General features: G+C 39.0%; 3 protein-coding genes across 4 annotated transcripts; all 3 read right to left on the reverse strand.

Moving 5' to 3' along the window:
* Positions 1-580: 580 nt before the first annotated feature.
* On the reverse strand, positions 581-3,888 carry LOC117727392 (ferritin, heavy subunit). 2 transcript variants are annotated; one of them, XM_034527677.1, is made up of 5 exons: positions 3,594-3,888; positions 2,620-2,725; positions 1,989-2,135; positions 1,593-1,718; positions 581-1,049 (listed from the first exon to the last, which is right to left on the reverse strand). In XM_034527677.1, the coding sequence occupies exons 2-5, from the start codon at positions 2,719-2,721 to the stop codon at positions 891-893; spliced, it is 534 nt and encodes a 177-aa protein (XP_034383568.1). In that variant the 5' UTR covers positions 2,722-2,725; positions 3,594-3,888; the 3' UTR covers positions 581-890. The 2 variants fall into 2 exon arrangements, with proteins under 2 accessions (XP_034383568.1, XP_034383575.1); XM_034527684.1 differs by having other exon boundaries at positions 2,620-2,747; positions 3,594-3,880.
* A 4,218-nt stretch (positions 3,889-8,106) lies between these two features.
* On the reverse strand, positions 8,107-10,104 carry rplp2l (ribosomal protein, large P2, like). The gene is made up of 5 exons (XM_034527709.1): positions 9,980-10,104; positions 9,013-9,136; positions 8,862-8,910; positions 8,527-8,619; positions 8,107-8,230 (listed from the first exon to the last, which is right to left on the reverse strand). Exons 2-5 carry the CDS (start codon positions 9,133-9,135, stop codon positions 8,148-8,150), a joined length of 348 nt encoding a protein of 115 aa, XP_034383600.1. The 5' UTR covers position 9,136; positions 9,980-10,104; the 3' UTR covers positions 8,107-8,147.
* A 1,038-nt stretch (positions 10,105-11,142) lies between these two features.
* Positions 11,143-17,634, reverse strand: lin7c (lin-7 homolog C (C. elegans)). Its single transcript, XM_034526887.1, has 5 exons — positions 17,415-17,634; positions 16,002-16,120; positions 15,740-15,811; positions 15,428-15,637; positions 11,143-14,495 (listed from the first exon to the last, which is right to left on the reverse strand). Exons 1-5 carry the CDS (start codon positions 17,449-17,451, stop codon positions 14,328-14,330), a joined length of 606 nt encoding a protein of 201 aa, XP_034382778.1. The 5' UTR covers positions 17,452-17,634; the 3' UTR covers positions 11,143-14,327.
* Positions 17,635-20,518: the final 2,884 nt, after the last annotated feature.

The following is a 20,518-nucleotide window of genomic DNA, read 5'->3' on the forward strand; positions in this document are numbered from 1 at the left end:
TTACAAACTCATGTTGATGCAAGTCTATGCTCAAACATTTCATTTACAGCTCCTGTAAAACCTTTTTGAGTTGGAAATCCCTTGATCATAGACATAACGTTTCAAACTGGTCTTTGGTACCATCGGTTGATGCTCACAAGAGTCTATGAAATACTGACACAAAAGAGACAAGTGGCTGTTTGCTAATGCCTCGAGACACGAACTTCAGATGATCATAATTAGTTTCACGTCCAGCTGCTTATTTGGGATTTTTGGTGTATATTTTCTGGACACCACAGGCTTTGAGGAAAACAGTAGTCATGTTCTTCACATTCAGGTAAACATTGATTATTTTCTCAATTACCAGTCTGGAGTCTCAACATTTAGTTGTCCATAAGTTTAAATACAATGCCAATAGCCAGAGCTTTAAAAACCAAGTCATTGGCAATAAAAACAGAACCTACAATAGAAGTTCACTGCCTAGTTATGTTTTCTCAGGTTATGGAAGTGAAACGAATCAGTACCATTTTTAACCATCCATGGACAAGTTTTGTTTGTCAGATACAAAAATAAAATTAAAAAAAAAGATGCAAGAGACTTATCAGAATCCAGAGGGTTCATTTTATTTTGTTGGAGGAACAGCGTCTGGCATAAAACACAGCAAATGCATAGTAATGACGAAGGCAACGCCGACAGAATTGCAAGATAAAAGAGTGGGCTTTGAATGGAATAGCTCACAGCTCTGGGATTAGCGAAGTAACTCATGTTGAGTAGATGGCAACAACGTGGTTAATATAAACCATAAATGACTTGCAAGTACAATGCAGATGACTTCATATTTGAAGAAGGATTTAAAGCAAGATACAAATATGCACATGTAGAAAGCGTTTGTATATGTAATTTGGATGGATTTAGTTGCCTTCTTTGCCCAGGGTGTGTTTGTCAAACAGGTACTCGGCCATGCCGTTCTGAGGAGCTCCCATGCGGCGCAGATTGGTCACCCAGTCTCCCAGCTCTTTGATGGACTTCACCTGCTCGTCCAGGTAGTGGGTCTCGATGAAGTCACACAACTGAATGAAAAGTTACATCAAATTAGAGCTGAAAAACGCACCCACTGAATTTGTCCGTTTTGTTTTTATTTACCTTTTGAAATATTTTTAAATGAACATGAGCAAAGGTTACACAAGAGTTGGATTGACGCTAATGTAATTATTCTATTCCATTGGTACGATCACTTAGATCTATAACTCACTAAAGGACTGCAAAACAGTCAAATTAGGCCACATTAAAGTCAGTCGGATGTTTTTCACATCTTGCAAACATTAAATGTGCAGCTCATTGCAATGAACAAATGTCTATTTCTAAATTATAGGTGGAGGTCCGATGTGTATGTCTAAAGCGCTTGGTTCTAATTTTTATTTTATTTTCTGAAACAGGGTAATACTTATGGGTATGCAAGAGGTAACTGGATCAGTCAGTGGATTTGCTATTCCACTCAAAATGCTTGATGGTTATTTTAAAGTTTAAGGATTTGGGATTGTTGTTCTTTAGAATGTGACATACATGGGAAAGAAAAAAGTCATAGCGCTTTGCAACCACGATTCAATACTCACATGTGGGTCATTGTGTTCGGAGCAGAGCTTGTGCAAGTCCAGCAGTGACTGGTTCACGCTCTTCTCAAGCTGCAGGGCACACTCAAGGGCCTCAACTCCACTGCCCCACTCATCCCTCTCTGGCTTCTGCAATACGAAGCAGGTCAGAACAGCGAGACACTTAATGAGGCCGATGACCAGACACACGACAAGCCGTTTGCAGTTTAACTTGTTGTGTCGGTAAAAGATAAGCCACACAGCATTCACACCCTTTGTATCTTTTTGGCCATACGTTTCCCTCCCAACATGCACTACACGATAGCGCAGAAATTGACTTTATTTTTTCTTAAGATAAAACTTTCATAAAACTAATTAATTTTCACAAAAATATACTTCCGATCAAATATGAGGTTGTACCTTGACATCTTGTAGGAAGATCCTCCCCCCCCTCTGGTTCTGTATTTTCATCAGCTTCTCAGCGTGCTCTCGCTCCTCGTGTGACTGATTACGGAAGAACTTGGCAAAGTTGGCCAATGCCTGATCATCCCGGTCAAAGTAGTATCCCTGTGAAGAGAAACAAGGGGAATGTCTGAGATTTAAACCCTACATTATAACACGTGTGGAGTTGATAGGCGAAAGCTGTGCTTTAAGTGACGCACTTTAAAGTCAGGCAATGCACACCATGCCCCGTCTCTGTACATAAAAGGAACTTCAACCTTTACTTTGTTTCTCAGCACCACCACGTCCAGGCAAACCTAGAAGCTCACTCACAGGGTGGACGAGTTATTTCTTAATTAAAATGGCTGCTGTGATGGTGGCTTTTATACACAATGGCAGTGGGCAACCACAATCACCACACTTGGGACAGCAGTTACGATCACAATACAGTCAGGTTCAAAGAGTTCAAATCACTTCTCGATAATAACCGACACCTGTATAACTGATAAGACGCAGTTCCTCTCGATTAGTGCCACCCACTCTGGGTTTACCGCTCATCTTTGTTCACGCAGCTGTTTTTTTAAATAGCCTAAACACTTCTATTACTCACCATAGATAGGTAGACGTAGGAGGCATACAGCTCCAGGTTGATCTGCCTGTTGATTGCAGCCTCGCAGTCCTGGTGGAAGTTCTGTCTCACCTGGGAACTCATGGTTCTGAAATGCAGGCAACAAAACCCTTAGACAAACAAGAGACAATTGTATGACTCATAATCATGTGCAACAATAGACACGTGATAATGCCATATATATTATTTAAAGTTTAAGCAATTAGAGTATTTTTTGTAAATAATGAGCATTTTGATAATATGTTAATCAAGGCAATCATGTCTTGCACAATGAAAATTATTTTTAATTTGGGTACGGCTTTGTAAGTTTACTTTAAATACAAAAAATATTTCCGTTACTGTTTTGAAGCAATATTCAGCAGTTAAACAATTTAGATAACAATTGTTATGCCAATCGATGGGCTCAACGTCCGTCGGAGGTATCGTCTTTCCTGCGCACATTGCACCAGACCTAACGATGACCTCAGTGTCGCGGGGTTCGACCCAGGTTCATTTTATGTCAAAGGAAACTTGTCACAGAAGTAAAAACCTAGACATTTTCCCCGGAAAAAAACCCCCCAACAAATCATATAAACGAGTTTTTTTGATTTTATCTAACAGCTATAACGTTGCAGAACGTCAAACCTTGCATGGACGTAATAATTAGGACACTTGAAGCCCCGACTGTTTAAACGTGCCGTTTTGTTTATGGTGTGCCATGTCCGATGTTGTAGTGAATCATGTTGTCGTGTATCATGTTGTCGTGTATCATGTTGTCAACAGATCAACGCTGCGCAGCACGCGAGCCAAATGCGTCGAGGCCTCACTGGCGGGGAGATAAACAACCGCACCAGCACCTAGCGTTAGCTTACGACACTTTACTCTGAGCCCACATCCACGGAGACGTCGGCGTGGGTCCGTCCGCGGCAGCTAAACACACGCACGAGAAGACTACAAGCTTCGAGATTAATTCTTACCAGATTTCAGTGGCGGGTCTTCTCGTGAGGAGGTCGAAAGGCTTTCCCGAGGGTCTCGCGTCGTCGACAAACAAACGGTTCAGCTAGCTAGCAAGCTAAACGTGTTCAGGATATCTCAGCTAGCCGATGTTTCAAGGTAAAATAAACTTGATTTTGAGGTTATGAATTGTTGATCAAGGTGATTGATAGGGCCCGAAGACAGTTGAAAGGTTGCCGTTCAAGCACTGTTGAAGCAGGTAACCTTCACTGTCCGCTGGCGACTCGACCGACTGATAAGCAGATGGTAAGAGCCGTGACGTCACTGCTCGGAAGAGGGCGGGACAGGAAGGAGGCTGGACCACGCGCTGCCCCGCCACTCGTGCGTTTACGGCGTGTTGTACTAAAATACAGAGGTTTTTTAGTGGTGGTAAAGTTCATTTCTGATATACAATTTTTGCGAAATGTGGGTATTTCAATTGTGTGAAACTGTGTACAGTTACTCCACCAGTCCTGGTGCAAAGTAACTCAAGTACCATTTTAAGGTAGGCCTATAGTACTTTATTTGAGTAATTCCCTTTTCTGCTACTTTAAACTTCTACTCAAATACAGAAGGACATATTGTACTTTTTACTCCACTTCCATGTTTTATTTATAGTTACTTTGCAGATTAAGATTATGAATACAAAGTAAGCAACTAGAAAAGCTTCACAATTTCCACATAAAGCAGCAATAATCATAATCAAATGAGCCATCCAGCATAATAAGTACGTTTGATAATTCTGTTAGGTATTTTGATGGTAATACTTAATACTACTTTCCGTAATTGTACTTGTAGATTATACAGTATTGATGAGTATTTCTAGACAGTGGTATTGCTACTTTAACTTAAGTAAAACTTCTGGGTATATGTTTATATTCTTCTAGGAAGATATTTTACTTTTGACACCACTAGATTTATCTGAGAGTTTAAGTTATATCACTTGCTGATTAAGAATATTCATTGAAAACATCAAATTGGTGAATTACATATAATACATTCAATATTTAACTATCTAACAGATAAATCAGGTAAAATAGGCCAATCGTGACAAGCTATACCATTGAAATGCTGCTTCCATTCTAATGTATCAATAACACTCTAAAAAGAGCCTTCCAGCACAAGAAACACTTCTAGGAGCATTAGAGTTTAACAAAAGGATCAGGTTTATTTGTAGAGCCACAAATCACAAGTTTATATCAAAGCAGAGTCCTAACCATATCTACAGCACACAACATCCTGTATCCTCAGACGTCAACATAAAAATCACACGTAGCGGACATGCTGACTCAGCTTTGAACACCACGCAGCTCTTTGGAAAATTGCAAAAGTTGGCGATGAAGTAAGTTTTATAGTCACACGCATGATTAATTGGCTATTGAGACATACTGCATGAGTTACCAGTTCATAATGTAACAGTGTATAGTTTAATCTTTCACAAGGTTAGATTACCAAGGCAACTGTCACTGGGCACCAAACTCCCAGGTTTACAGTCACAAAGTAAAATTAGCTTAATAAAATAAAAAATAAAGTGAAGCACACTGTTCTGTATTTGACCATATGTAATATGATTAACACAACTACAAAAGGGGTTGTTTCTTGCCTTGAGCAGGATACAGTATCTTTTGTAAGCTAAGTCTTATATCACCCCCAAGATCCCTTTATGAGATATTGTCTATTTAGGGCCTGCCAGTCAGCGTAGGACCAAGGATGTGAAGGCCTTGTGTTAACCAGAAAGCAAGTGTTGTTCAAACAGGAAACAAATGTACCCATAGCGGCTGTAGGAGGATACATTTAAGTGGGATTTTAGCAACTCGGTCATTGTCAACTGTATTGAAATGGTTTTATGAGATGCCGTGGGATAATAATAAGAGGAGGAATGCATATCAAGAATTCACACTAGCGATTGAAATTAATGTTATTTGTTGGTTTCAATGCTGTTGTAAATAATTGACATCCAGGATGTTGACCTTTGAACCACATGAATTGGAAGCACTAAATTACATGGTTTGACCAAAGTAAAACTTCAGTCAAGGTTTATCACTACTTCACTGATTGCAGTTAACACTAAAAAACATATAAATGCATCTTGTAATTGGATTTTTCAAGGCAACCCCTAAGACTACATATCTTTTTCTAAATATAGTGAATCTTCAATTAATCTCAATGGTCTTTAATTCAAAGCCACTTTGCTTTAAATACATTTGTTGACCCGTCACCTGAAGCCACAGCATGTGACCAGCTGGCAGGGGTGTTCACTAACATCTTCAACCTCTCCCTGCAACAAGCTGCAGTCCCCACCTCCCTTAAAGCCACCACCATTGTCCCTGTCCCGAAAAAGTCTGCAGTCACCTGCCTAAACGACTACCGCCCAATCATCCTGACCCTAGTCATCACCAGGTGCTTCGAGAGGATGATCCTATCGCACATCAAGAACGTTCTCCCAGCAGATCTAGACAGCCACCAGTTTGCCTACCGAGCAAACAGGTCTACGGAGGACGCGGTCTCCATCACCCTTCATACAGCCCTGTCTCACCTGGAGCATCCTAACACATACGTCAGGATGCTCTTCATTGACTTCAGCTCGGCCTTCAATACCACCATCCCCCATAAACTGGTGCATAAACTCAAAAACCTTGGTCTTTCTACATCACTCTGTTCATGGATTCTGGACTTTCTATCAAACAGACCACAGAATGTGAGGATAGGGAACCTGACATCGACAACCACCATCCTGAACACTGGTGCACCTCAGGGCTGTGTGCTCAGCCCAGCCCTCTTCACTCTCTTCACACAGGACTGCTCGGCCATCTATTCCTCCAACAAAATAGTGAAGTTTGCCGACGACACCACTGTGGTGGGACTCATCTCAAACAACGATGAGACGCACTAGACAGGAGGTCCAACATCTGGTTGAGTGGTGCTCGGACAACAACCTGGTCCTGAACACAACCAAGACCAAGGAAGTCATAGTGGACTTCAGGAGATCCAGGAAGACCACACCCCCTCCACTCTACATAAGTGGGGAGGAGGTGGAGAGTGTGGACAGCATCAAATTCCTGGGACTCCACATTACCAAAGACCTCACTTGGGCCCTGAACACATCACACCTGGTGAAGAAAGCCCAGCAGAGGCTCTTCTTCCTGAGGAAGCTGAAACAAGCCGGCCTGCCCCCTGCACTTCTGGTTAACTTTTACAGAAGTGTATTAGAAAGCATCATCTGCCAGTGCTTTACTGTGTTTGTACTCCAGCTGCACAGCAGAGAACAGGAGGGACCTGGCCTGGGTGGTTAGAACCGCACAGAGGATTGTGGGAGTTACCCTCCCTGACCTGGACACCGTGTATGCGGGCCGCCTCCAGAAGAAAGCCAGAAACATCTACAAGACATCACACACCGGGGCACTCTCTGTTTGATCCACTGCCATCAGGAAGAAGATTCAGGACTATTAAAACCCGGACTAACAGGCTGAGGAACAGCTTTTTCCCCGAGAGGGGTTTCCTCCATCACCCCCACCTCACCACCCAGTGCTGCGGGGGGACACAAATAGACAACACAACACTTTTTCACTTTTAAGCCATTGCTGCCTGTGTTTTATGTTTTATTTATTTTTAAATGTCCTGTCTTAAATGTTTTTTATACATTTTTTTACCTGTTACTGCTGTACTGACTGAGTTGCCAACTTAATTTCGTTGTATGTTTTTTTACAATGACAATAAACATCCTTAAGAAACAGTCACCACCTTTAAGATTAGTTTAAGACCTTCCTTAGGGCTGCCCTGGTCCATCGGCGAGATATGCTGCAATAGGCCTAGACTGCTGGGGGACATCTTAGGATACACTGAGCTCCTCTCCCTGTATGAATTCATGTCCCATAAATGCAGATTACCAACTCTGCTTTTTCTCCAGTCTTTGTGCTCTCGCCTCACAGGTGGATCAGTTATATCTGGGCCGCGTCCTGACTGGCAACTACTGCAGTTATCATTAGCAGTTGCATTGCTGTTAGTATTGCCAATACCATTACTGCTTTTATTATAAGTATTCTACAAAATCCACAGTTGCTTTTATTTGGTAGTTGCAACTTTTTCATCATGCTTACTAATTATATGAATAATTGACGTTATACGTATCGAATGTGTTATAACTTTGTTATGTTGTTCATTCTGTACACATGACACATTGCACCTCTAGCCATCGAGAGGGATCCTCCCATTTCTCTCCCTTAAGTTTCTTCTCGTTACCCAAGTGTTGTTGATGCGAGTCCTGGGACAGAGGATGTTGTATTTGTACAGATTATAAAGGCTTGAGGCAAAAATGGGATTTTGGGCTAAACAAAATCAATTAAAAACCTTGGTTAGGGGTGGCTGTTTATTCATTTTTTTAAAGAGGCAGCTCACATTGTAGCTCAACAGCAACACACCTTTCTTTTCCTACACTATTAAATACCAGGATCACTTGATGTACTGTCATTCTGCAAAGGGAAAAAAAAAATCAGATAGTTTGGCGTTTTTTATAAATTTTATTAATATCCAGAAAAGGTTTAGTCGAAGAGGCCGAATCCCATGTCGTCATCGGAACCCTCAGACTCGTCTTTCTTCTCTTCCTCCTTCTCAGCAGCAGCAGCTGTGGAACAAAAAGCACTTTATATTTCCTGCTGTAAACATCTACGCTCACCATTAATTCAAGCAATCCTTAACATGTATCATTACATGACAAATTGTATAAATGTGAAGTGACATCATTGTCTTTAAAATATGCAAAGGCTGAAAAGTTTATCCAAAATGACCCAATAGTCAAACTATTGCTGATTAAATGATTTGGCTGCGTGTTATCATATTAACATACACGGTGCAGGCCAAGGCAGTGTGTGCCAAGCGTCGTTAATGGTGACAAACAAGGTGATAAGCTGCAACGCTCACCTGCAGGGGCAGCAGCTCCACCTGAGCCAGCAGCCGCAGAGCTGGCAACGGCTACAGCACCACCTGCTGGCACGCTGGCCAGTTTACCGTAACCTGAGGAGAAACACGTTTGCAGGCATAAGCTCAAGTGATAACATTGACACTGTGCAGCCAGAATCAAGACACCGGTCAGATCGTATGCCATCATTAGGTATGATTGGGCAATTTAGTTAGTAATACTATAGCAGCCGTCGCCTGAAAATACAACATTTGGATTCAAAGATAGTTACACACCATTTTTTACAGTAACGACATTAAGAAAACTTTCAAAAATGTAATCTAAATTAAACACTGACCTGTGGCGATCACCTCCTCCACATTCTTGCCTGCGAGCTCAGAAATGACCTGTTGAGATAAAATGTGTTAATATCACAAAGACACTGACTAGCTGCTGGTACAAGAACTACAGTCACAACATTAGACAGTGAAGTGCAGGATGTTCTGTACCTTGTTCATGCGTGTGTCATCGGCCTCAATGCCAACGCTTTCTAGGATCTTCTTGAGATCCTTGGATGCAGGCTTGTCATTGCCACTCAGGGCAGCGAGCAGATAAGCAGCAACGTAACGCATCCTGCCAAAAATAATAACCAGGAAGGTTCAAACACTGAGCAGATGGACGTCACTGACAAGAAACACAACATCTACACGTTTGGGAAGTTTTTGAAATAAAAATATAAGTTAAAGTAACCTCTGCGTTTAAGTAGTTCTAAAATCATACATTTAGTAAATTCTTACAACATATTTAGACTTTTTAAATCAACAGATTGACATTAAACACAAAAACCATAACTGACACTCCGTCTTCAAGTACTTGAAGCAAATTATCATTAGCAAAAACCAGACCAATAATTGCTCATTACCAGCTGCGGACATTTCTGATCCAACCATCTACTCCGCACATGACTGTAACACTGACAAGCAGCATTATCTACCAATTTGAATTTTTTCCAATCTTTATACTATAACACGCTAGATTGCAACAACAAAACGCTTGAGTTGAATAATTAAGACATGGTCACAAAACAGCGAGCTGCTGAATTTTTGGCCATAAATAAAAAGATATAACCGGGTATCAAACATGAGCATCTATTGAGACCAGACGGCGCGATCTCCACTTTAAGAGCTTGGCATCAACTCTCTGGAGTGAAAGACTGATAGTCTCAGACAAACGTTAGTTTAAAACGTGTGAAATTATTTTTTTCCACGCATGTGGTGGTTTCCCGGGTACGTTAGCTAACGATTAGCTAACTTAGCCACCAAAGACATTGCGGTGTTGGAAAATTGAATAATATCGTTAAAATCACGCTCTTTAACACTTTCGAGCTACTGGGGTTGATGGTGTACTCATTTATATCAATAGCAGGCGTGTTCTGCCCGTGATAAATACACGTATTATATCTTTAAATACACTCACTTGAGCTAGACGGTGAACGCGTGTTCACTTCGAGGTTAGCACGGATAGAAAGGAAGTTACGTCACGCGATGAAGGCTGAAGAAACCTCGCTTCTTCTTTGTGTTTAATAAAAGACAGAAAACAGGTACACCGCCACCTGCTGTCCCAGAGAGTGTAGTGCACACTGGACTAGTTTCTAGGGCTGAGCGTTTAACTGCCTGCTTTAAAAGAAGAGGCCTCCATTTCAACTGTGCAACTGTGTTTTTACCGATATTATACTGCCAGAAACTAAATATCCATAGATAATGTTGAAATGTTATAGTGCAGTCACAAAGCGTTGTTGTAAACCTCTAAACAAACCGACAATGGTTTCATACACAAGACGTAGAATAATATCTAAAAAAGGGAAAATACAGAAAACCATCATGGTTACTTCTATTATTATTTCACTATTTCTATTAAAACACCAACATACAAAAAAAGCAGTGAAATGCAAGATATATTAATCTGAATATGGCATTTAAACTTTATTTCGATTTATATTTTATTTGTATTCTATTCATGTCTATATATTTGAAATTATTAAATTGTTGTATTATATATTTTATTTTTATATAACAATATTAAAATGTTTGTTCCCTGAAATTGTACTTGAAAACAATAACATGGATACACATCATTCAAGCTCCTCAGGGAGCATTTACTGACATATTTTATATCATATAGCAACATTTTCAGATCTCTTGAGCTTGTGCTAACCACAGACCTTATTGCAGGCATCTAATCAAAAAACAGTTAAAGAAATTCAAAGATGCAGACTGACTCCCAGGTATTGAACTCCTTCCTGCATCATTCTATTCCTCCAACAGTATTTGATGTGATGCGTGTCGTGTACATGCTTTTGATACAGATTTTCTGTCAAACATCTACACTTACAGTATGCGTCAGACATGACAATTATAACGAAGAGTAAAGACTATTTTGTAGCCTGTAATTGCGTCTTCTATAAAAACAGACATGTCTTACATGTTACATGCCTATAGCACATCTTATTGTTTTGATTATGAATTTGATTATCACAAGTGCCCTCTCTATCTTTTAACTGCCTTTGGTGGTTGTTGACAATGTTTTTGTGCCTAAAAACTAAAATAATTTACGTTCAAAATACCTTCAGAAGTCAAATATGAAAGCATTTATTGTCTTTAATCCAACTGTTATTTTATTCTACATCAAAACATTTTACATTCCACATCAATGCAACACAGTAAACTGGGTAAGAATCCAGAACACAACATAAAACAACACGGCCTAAAAGGTAAAACTCCAAAACAAGCACACACTACAATATTTCAAAACATTATCAAAGTTTTCACAAATGTTGCAAGTTTGGTCGTGGTACAGGAAAGAAAAGACAAATCACTTGAGAGATCTGCTGCTGGAGGACCGTTCATCTCCAGCGTCAGGAGAGCTCAGTCCAAGAGACTTTGCTGATATGGCCCTGGTACAGTCAAAATGGACGTACCAATAATTCCTGGGATTTGTTTTTAGGAAAATCACTTATAAAAATTGAGAAAAATATCAAAAGAAAGCTATTATAAAAAATACTCTATTGACCATTCCAATATATAGACAAGGGACCCTGGTAGAAAGTTGAAAGGTACATCACAAAATGTTGCAACCAAGTTAGACAATGGTCAGTGACATTCAGCGGTGAGCGTGACTGTGCAATATCAACACCAAGTCTCATTACATTTTTTCCTGATTTACTATTCATGTGTGCAAGCAGTGGATCTAGCGATCTAATGTTTAATAAAACACAATCAATATTAGGACATTGCGACTTCTATGCACACCCAGACTCTCCTGCTAAATGGTCTGCCTCAAAACAAAAGTCTGCTCTCAGTAGCCTCTGGAATGGTCTATTGCTAACCACACTTTCATCATCAATTAGATAGCAAGGCTAATGTCAAAGGGAGACTGTCACTGCAACTACTTGACAGTGATCAATATGTTACAAACACTGTAAATGTCTCATAAGATAATTTAACTCCAATGTGTCCAAGTGCAGCGTTCCCAAACAGACATTTGTCCACACAGCCTGAATGCAGTAATTTCCAATAACATTCTGCAATAAAATGACAACTGTTATGCACCATTACAGGATATGTCCAAAGTTTTTTGAATGACCGTGCATAGATAATTGATTTTGCATTCAGTTTTTGCAGTGCGTTTGTTTCATTTGATACCGTGTCCCAGAATTCTGCATTTTTCTTAAAGGAGTACTGGATTACAGGGAGCATGCCATTTCAGTTCCAATTATTATAGTTATTTAGTTCCCTCAATGCATGTTAAGAGATGGTGGATAACTTAACAAAAACACCAAAAGAAAAAGTAACTCCATCACCAAAGCAGCTGCACAGGCAATCGGTGACCACATTTCAGATGCATTTTCCTAAGCAAAGAAAAGTCTCATACTAATTTTTGTTTTAAATGAAAAAGAAATTCAAAGAAAACCATTACTTGCAGACTTGTTTGATTGACATGTTGCACATGGAGACACCAGTGTAGGATTTGAGCTCCTCCATGAGGAAAGGTGTTTTTAAAAGCATTAATAGTCCACATTATAATAGGGAACATCCATATTATAGCTTGGTGAGGAAGGTTTTCATATACTGCATCTTGGGGGTCATTGACACCATTTTGACATTAGCCTGCTTAAACCTGCCTGTCAGGAACTTGACTGTTTGGCAGTAATCAGTAACAAAATGTCATAGTATTCTTATTTTTTAAATATTGTGCTGATTGTATATTAAATACAAAGTACATAGGTGCCATTCAAATGGTGGCTTTAATGAAGTAAAGACGACCAAGTGATGATAAGACTAATGCAAAAAGATATGGAAATAAATCACATATTACTAAATTATTTTTAAGTATGGGAGTACGTTTTTGAGAGAAAGCATCATAAAAGAAGTAGTTATTTAAATTCTAAGAAATGTTTCTATACATCTGATCCCAGCACCAGTTAAAGATGTCAATTACTACCAGGATAAAAAAAAAAGAAGTTCAAATTAAGTGAATGTTTCATTTAAGAAACACCTTTGTTCTGCAAGACATTGTTAAACAAAACTGACACAAACATAACATAATCCAATGCAGCAGATTTACAACACAATCCCCTAAGCACGGTGTAAAGTCTGAATACGAAGTCGCCGTATATCAGCCATGACAACGACATAAGTCATTTCATTCTTTAAATCAATGACGAAAGCTCACATTTGGCATTATTATTACCAAAGAGGTTGTTTGATATTCCAAAGACAAATGTTAAGGAACTGGATTGCAGTGCTGGTGAAAAGGAAAAACACAACATATAGTACATTCCTGATTTATGCCAAGACAACTTAAACAGAAGCTAAACAGGTTTTATATTGTGTCATGCCAACAGCAAGGTATTTGCTTATGAAGGTTTATTACTTTACTAAAAGTAGAAATGTGAGACTCTGTGGCGGCAGCAATTTAGATTAAAAGTTGCTGAGACCCCATTACATCACTTACAGTGCCTGCTGAGCTTTTTATAGCTTGGTGTGACGTTAGAAAACTATAAATGTAAGCCTAGAAAAAAAAAAATAGATAATCCATCATTTTAGTTTTGAAGTGTCCTTTCAGTGGTTTCCCTTATTATCCATCATACTCTGTCTCTTTTTAACTAATTCAAACCTTTATAAACTCCCCCAAAGCTTCCCTTCAACAACAATAAAACTGCATCTCTTCCAAATGTGCACAATTAAAGGGTTTCTACAGATGCCACCATGTTTTTATCTAAATTCAGATCTTTGAGAATAACAGATGCAAAGGATTTAGTAATTCCTGTCACAAGCATTTAATTACCAGTACTTGACTTTAAACCATTAAAAATAAAAACGTAACGGTGAACACAGTACATAAGATAAACATGTTTGCCCTGAGGCACTTGGTAGTGGCTGTGATAAAAGAATAAAAAAACACTACCTTTCCAGAAGAAGGAATTGTGTAGTCGGTCTCAAAAGCATTCAGAGTTGCATTCAAATTGTCAATTCAAAAATAATGCACACGTGTGAGTGACCACCTACACTGACAATCATGATCATTATAATGTTCGTCTAGAGTTGTAGTGTCCAGTGTAACAATGGTGAATATTAAAAAATGCTACAGAAACGGGAAGAAGCACAGTATACAGTATATGTGAACAAAAACTAAAAACTTGAGCGCGTTTGTGAAGCATTTTTCGGGGCAGGGAGATAAAAGAAAAAGAAAGGGAGACCAGAATACATGGCCAGAAGGCTCAAGGAGGAGAGACATGGGAGCTGTGCATCAACACAGATAAATCCTACTGGGGGTAGTTGTTCTGTTGCCGGCGCTTCGCCGACCTCATTTTCTCAAAGCGTGACTCCATTTCCTCGAGGACTTTGGGGGTGTACCTCACTACCAGCTTCACTGAGCCCTGAGCTGCTTTGAGGAGTTCCACAGCTTTCTCATGGTGCTCACCTTCCACACTCTGGGAAAGACACAGAAACATGCTGTAAGATTTTAACACCAAGAGGAATAACAACTATAGTAAAAGTCCACTGTTTTTAGAGCGTCATAATCCAAAAGGCAATATACAGTTGGCAATTGTGAAGAAACAAGTTATGTGGTACCCAATGGAAGAAACAATAACTTCAATGCGTTATTGGCATTGGAGTGACCATAAAACTATCATACGGTTTGGCAGCCTGGTTCAAGTTACCATAAAAACATTTGTAATTTGGAAATTTTAATAGTTGAATAAACTGAGCAGTAAACCAAATCATTTAGATGATTGTTAGTGGCTGATTCTGGAATATTAAACTAACTAAAGCACATATGCAAGTGTGGGTTCAAACCAAAAACAAATAACTGTTTAAATTCCCTGTTTCTCAACAAAACATATTGCCTGCATTCCTGAAGCCTATAAAACATGTTGAATACAATTCCCTTCCTCATGAATCATTCTTAGAGGCAATTCTCAGAAGAGGTTGAAACCTTTGTCATTTACATCCATATTTGCTTTCCTAGCAGTCTTCTCCCCTCTGCCTTTATTGGCGCTTTATTGGCTATGATTCTTATGACCACCAACTATTGATCGGTGGAATAGTGTAAAACCATGGACAGGACTGAGTGTGTGTCGGGGGAATGCTTGAGTACCCCACTGACAAATCGAGGACCAACTCTTAAAAACATTGCTCCATAGCAACACTGAAAAAACAAAAACTCTACTCTAACATTTATGATGTAGTTCTTCTGATAGCTGCTTTGTGCTACTTTAGCATTCAAGGGGACATGATGATACAAACACATTGGTTGCCTGATTTCTGGAGACACCTCTGTCCAACTTTGGTGGCAAGTACACATGAACAGTTTCAAGTTGAAGTTCAACTCAGCTATATGTTGAAGGTGAATTGAACGTACCACCCCATTAACAGAGAGAAGCTGGTCGCCTCTCTTCAGGCCTCCATGTCGGTCGGCGATGCCTCCTGGGATGATCCGTGAGATATATATAGGGGAGTTCTGCTCCTTTCCACCCATTATATTGAAACCCAGACCTTCTTCTGTTTTGGGCAGTTCCACCACACGTGGATGTGAGTGTCCCTCACTTGCTGCAAAAGCTGCTACAGTTGCCTATAAATGAAAAAAAAGTGGTGTTATTCAACCATTGCAAATGCATTGTATTCCTCGAGAGCACCTTTTATTAGAAAAAAATGTTATTTGACTTGGGTATACCTTAGCTGTGGCATTGGCCCTGACCTCAGGACTGCTGTTGATGTCCACCGTTTCATACACATGTTCATAAACCTGAAGAGACATTGTTGGACAATATTTGGTCAAATCCAGCAACAGCTGCCATATTTCCAAACGGTGAACATAAAGTCATCAAACCAAACCCTGTTTTTCAAACACATTAGTATAACACCAGTGGAGAAAAGTGAACTAATGCCATCTCACAGTTAAGTGTTTTATAAATAATAAAGACAAATGGTCTCACTTCTCTGACAGCATTACAGAATTCACTCTGTAAGACCCTCTGCAGCGCCTGCAGCTTCTGGGGAGGCACTTCCCCTGTCCTTTGGAGCTTATCAAGCAGTTCAACAGCTCGGTTAATATCTGTCAACAAGAACAAATATACACCACCGTCAAGGTTTTCATTGATCACAGCAAATCGAGACATTCAAAATGACTGTTTTCTGTGTTAATGTCACTACTAAATCTGAACCAGTGTAATGCTGAAATGCAAGAAACTATGAATTAGCTTAGCAAATGTTTGTTGTTAACACTATATGAATGTCTAAAGTTATTTACTGATTATTTCTGTCAGTCAACATGTCTATAGTTAGTCTCCGATTGAATTATCATGGACTTGCACTACATTTGTTCTGATGATAAATACTTTGTCCCTATAAGGAAGCGTGTCTTACAACACTTTTAATATACCATAAATAAAAATATTAATAATAATAATAAACTCTTAAAGTGATGTAGAACAACTTACAATACATAACACTTCAAAGCAAGATATACAATAAGATAATCCTTTAAAAGCAGTACATTTCAAAACTAACATATAGGTTAATTTACTTTATGTTTCACATAAGAGTACTCGTCTCTACCACCACAGAGAGATGGGGGCAAAAAGTAGCAGCTGCTCTGTCAACAAAAAAAACCATAAGGACAAAAACAAGTGTGAGCCTTTTCCCTCCAATCATCCGTTTATATTTTTGCATTATTTTGTCCGATTAAAGGATGAAGAAACGTCATGATTCTGTTAATCTGTGTAATTACCTGCTAGGCTAACTGGTTCTGATTAAAACATTATCTACAACTTCCTTCAACATTTCAGTTTCACCAAAAAGAGATTGTTTTCACATTGTTTTTTTATTGACGTTAAAGATAACATTAACGTAACGTTAGTTAGGTTGCATTTTCTTGGTTGCTTGTTGAAATAAAAAACTAATGTCAGCTTTTTATTAAATGAATAACTGAGGGAGAAAACAATTCAATTTCCTGCCCATTCTTGCTGCTGATGAACAAGCTAATGCAAAAAGGTGTCTGAAACCTCAATTAAGCAACAAACGTTGAACCTTTAACGAACCAGGTGCACTGATTATGACTGGATGTTGTCAGTTAGCTCTGAGCTAGCTATCTGAAAAAACGACCGATACTCTCGCTCAGCGACTTGAATATATATGGCATTACCTAGCTAGTCATAAACTCTGTCTATCAGCAGGACGTCGTTAGCTTATAACGATAATATGGTACTATATTAAACAATAAAGTACAGTTAACGTCCTGCCGTCAGAAACAAGCCCAGCTCTGTGAGGCTAACGCTAAGCTAGCTCGGTTAATGGATCACAACAAATAACTATTTCTAAGCTAATGCTAGCTAGCTGATTAACTTTACCTCTTTCCAACCGCACGGGCTCCCCAAGCGATGCCATTCTGGAAGCAAGTGGCTACTTAATGTCAGGTAGCTTCTGCGTTAAACACTGGGTATGGAAAACGAAATATGGTAATCCCGACTCACGTTACGGCGCTTAACCGAGACGATAAATCAGATTAGCCAAGTTAGCCGACTAGGCTCGTTGCCAGTGTCATGATGCATTCAAGTAATACTCGTAAAGTGTACTACTCTGCACCACAATCATGTTGTTTCCCCGGAGTTTCTGGATGATCAGAGCCACCAATGAAGGCATCTATCCTAACTAATGTGAATAGGTCAATATTTTATTTTTAAACATTCAAGACGTAGTGAAATATATATATAGACAATGACAAGTTATTTATTTATATATTTATTTATATATAGTTATTTATATTCTTGAGGATCTTACTGCCCGAGTGCATATTTCATTTCTGGAGTTGATTCCCACTCTGAATGTTGGATATGCCACGATGACTCAGGTGTAACTTTAAGTATAGGTATCGGGTTGTGTAAATGTTGTGTATTGCGAACATGGACCTTATGTGCCGTGTTTTTCCCGCTGTAGGCGAGGAAAGGTGCCCACCATGGTCCAAGACCCATTTCGCAAATAAACAGTCACACGATCAACAGTAATCTTTTGGCGCATCATTCTTTTAACAGCTGTGCTGCACCTAAACATGGATGCTCATAGCTCAAGGGATTACTACATAATATCCTGGGTATATGTGACAAGGGAACAACCAGAACCTTCTTTGGCCATTTCCTGACACCAAGGAGGAATATTCTCTCTGCTGCCCTCTACTGAGACTCCAGTACACACGTCTTCAGAAAACTGCTGCTGCACTGCATGTGGGCTGAAACTTTCAAGCATGATTCACTTCTGACCACACCCCAGTGATGACACGCAAAGTGTTTCCCTTTGACATTGATGACATACACCTGCTATGGCATCACTGATTGCCATAGCACACACAACGCACTTGCATGTAGTGGAGCAGCAATATTTATTGTCTTTTTTTTATATACAAAAGGCTCATAGTTTTTGTCTTGAAGCTTCAGCCACATCTCTGGGTTAAACACATGCTAAATCAGGTTTGATTCATTGTCCTATGCTGAAAATGTGTAAGTGCTCAGACACATTGTTTGAATTGCATTAAATCATTCAAATTCTAGGGTGGATTATCTACGAAAAGCAAGGCAGAGCAAATGCTAGTCTTCCTAGGAAAACTAAATACTTTTTGATTCTTACTTGGTTTGTGCAGCCATGACAAGAAAGTGTTTACTTGGTGATTCATGACAAGAGACAATTTGAGAGACACTATCCATGCTTGTCATCTTCCTCAGAGGAACTAGCTAGCTAGACTCTCTATTTGTTCTAAGCTTCTGTATAAAAAAAGTAACTCACAGCATCTTCATCAGCCTCTTCTGGAGGATCCGAGACAAATAGAGAAGTGAAACCTCTTTTCCTTGCCTCGTGGAAAAAGTTTTTTCTGTGCAGCAATTTGTTTTCCAAATCTCAAAATGCCAGATCCAGTTAATTTCAGAGGTCACGCTTACCTTCAGGTTGACGACGAAGAAGTAACATGAGGTGGTTGGTATCACATGTAACACAAACATAATATATAATTGAAGCCTTTAATGAAGCTTTGTATCGGCTTTTTTATATAAGTGTCTTCTCTTTCTGAAGTTTGTCATATTGGGTTAGTAAGGTGATTGATGATATTTAGATGCAAAGTGAACATGTTTCATTGTTTTCCTACTATGACCTTAAACTATGGCATCCGGACTTGGAAACAAGGGGTTCTCACTATGTAATGCTCACACTGAGTTATAATCTGCTGCAGATACGAAGTTGGAGTAGTCTTTAACACAGATACCAAACCAGGAGTTTTACTTCTGATCACAGTAAACGTACTGCTGCATCAAATCTGGGTGATTGTTCTTTTAGAGAAGATTTAAAGATGGGATTACCATGTCATATCAGGTGTATCTCTTGAATGTACACACACGTGTGTGTCACTGTCGAAACTCAGCCTATTTGGACTATAATCCAAGTCCTTGTAATTACATGTGCAGCTGGTAAATCATTGAAAACATCAAAAGTAACAAAAGGACATTCAGTACATTTGTGTAAGTAATGTGCTGCTAGGGAGCAGGAAATGGTTTAGGAGTATGTTAAAACGTTTTCCCTCCTCAATATAACTCTGAATTACACAAAGACCTGCAAAATCCTTTCCACCCATAACACTGTCATTATTGCCTTCAGTATTAAAACCGAATGCATTGACTTCTCTTTTACTGAGAATGTGATATTTTCTTGCTGCCTTTAAATTTATAGAGCATCCTGGTCATGCATGATTTTAATTTGGTCGTTTTTGTTGGCAGCACATTTTTGCACGTGCATGAGTGTGTATGTGTGTGCCATGCCTTCTGCCCCGCCTTCCTGTCTGTATAATAAAGTTTATCCTGCTCGGAAATGCATTGTTGAAACTTTATCGACATGGATTTTGTTTTTCAGTTGCCTATATTTTTATTTCTTCAAATATTTCAGTTTAATATTGCAAACAACTTCACAACATACAAAATGAATAATATTAACCCAGAAACATGTCAATGAATATATTTTATATATAAATATATACATATATATATATATATATATATACATATATATATATGTATATATACATATATAAATTCTTTTTTTTATATATATATATATATCTTGTCCTCTGGTGGGGATAAAAAAATAAACAGCAAAGCTTTGACAACAGCACCTTGACATAGTATGTAAGTCCAACATTACCTTGAGAAGTTTAGAACAGTAAACAGATAAATTACTTGAGAGGAAAATAGTTTTCTGCTGAATATGTAAACGGAATGTTTTTTGGTCAGCGTCATATCCTTTTTTGTAAGTGGAGAATTTCTCAATTCACAATTGAAGCAGCATGCAAGCTTTTTGAAGATGGAACTGTCCTCTCATTCCTTGCCTTTTTTTCCTCCTTCATTTTCTAATTCTTGGCAACGTAAACAAATCACAATGTCTTGAGGGATGTGATATAGTAATTTAAACTGGGCGCAAA

The sequence above is a fragment of the Cyclopterus lumpus genome, chromosome 3 (genome assembly GCF_009769545.1).
Source record: "Cyclopterus lumpus isolate fCycLum1 chromosome 3, fCycLum1.pri, whole genome shotgun sequence".
Taxonomy (NCBI): Eukaryota; Metazoa; Chordata; class Actinopteri; order Perciformes; family Cyclopteridae; genus Cyclopterus; species Cyclopterus lumpus.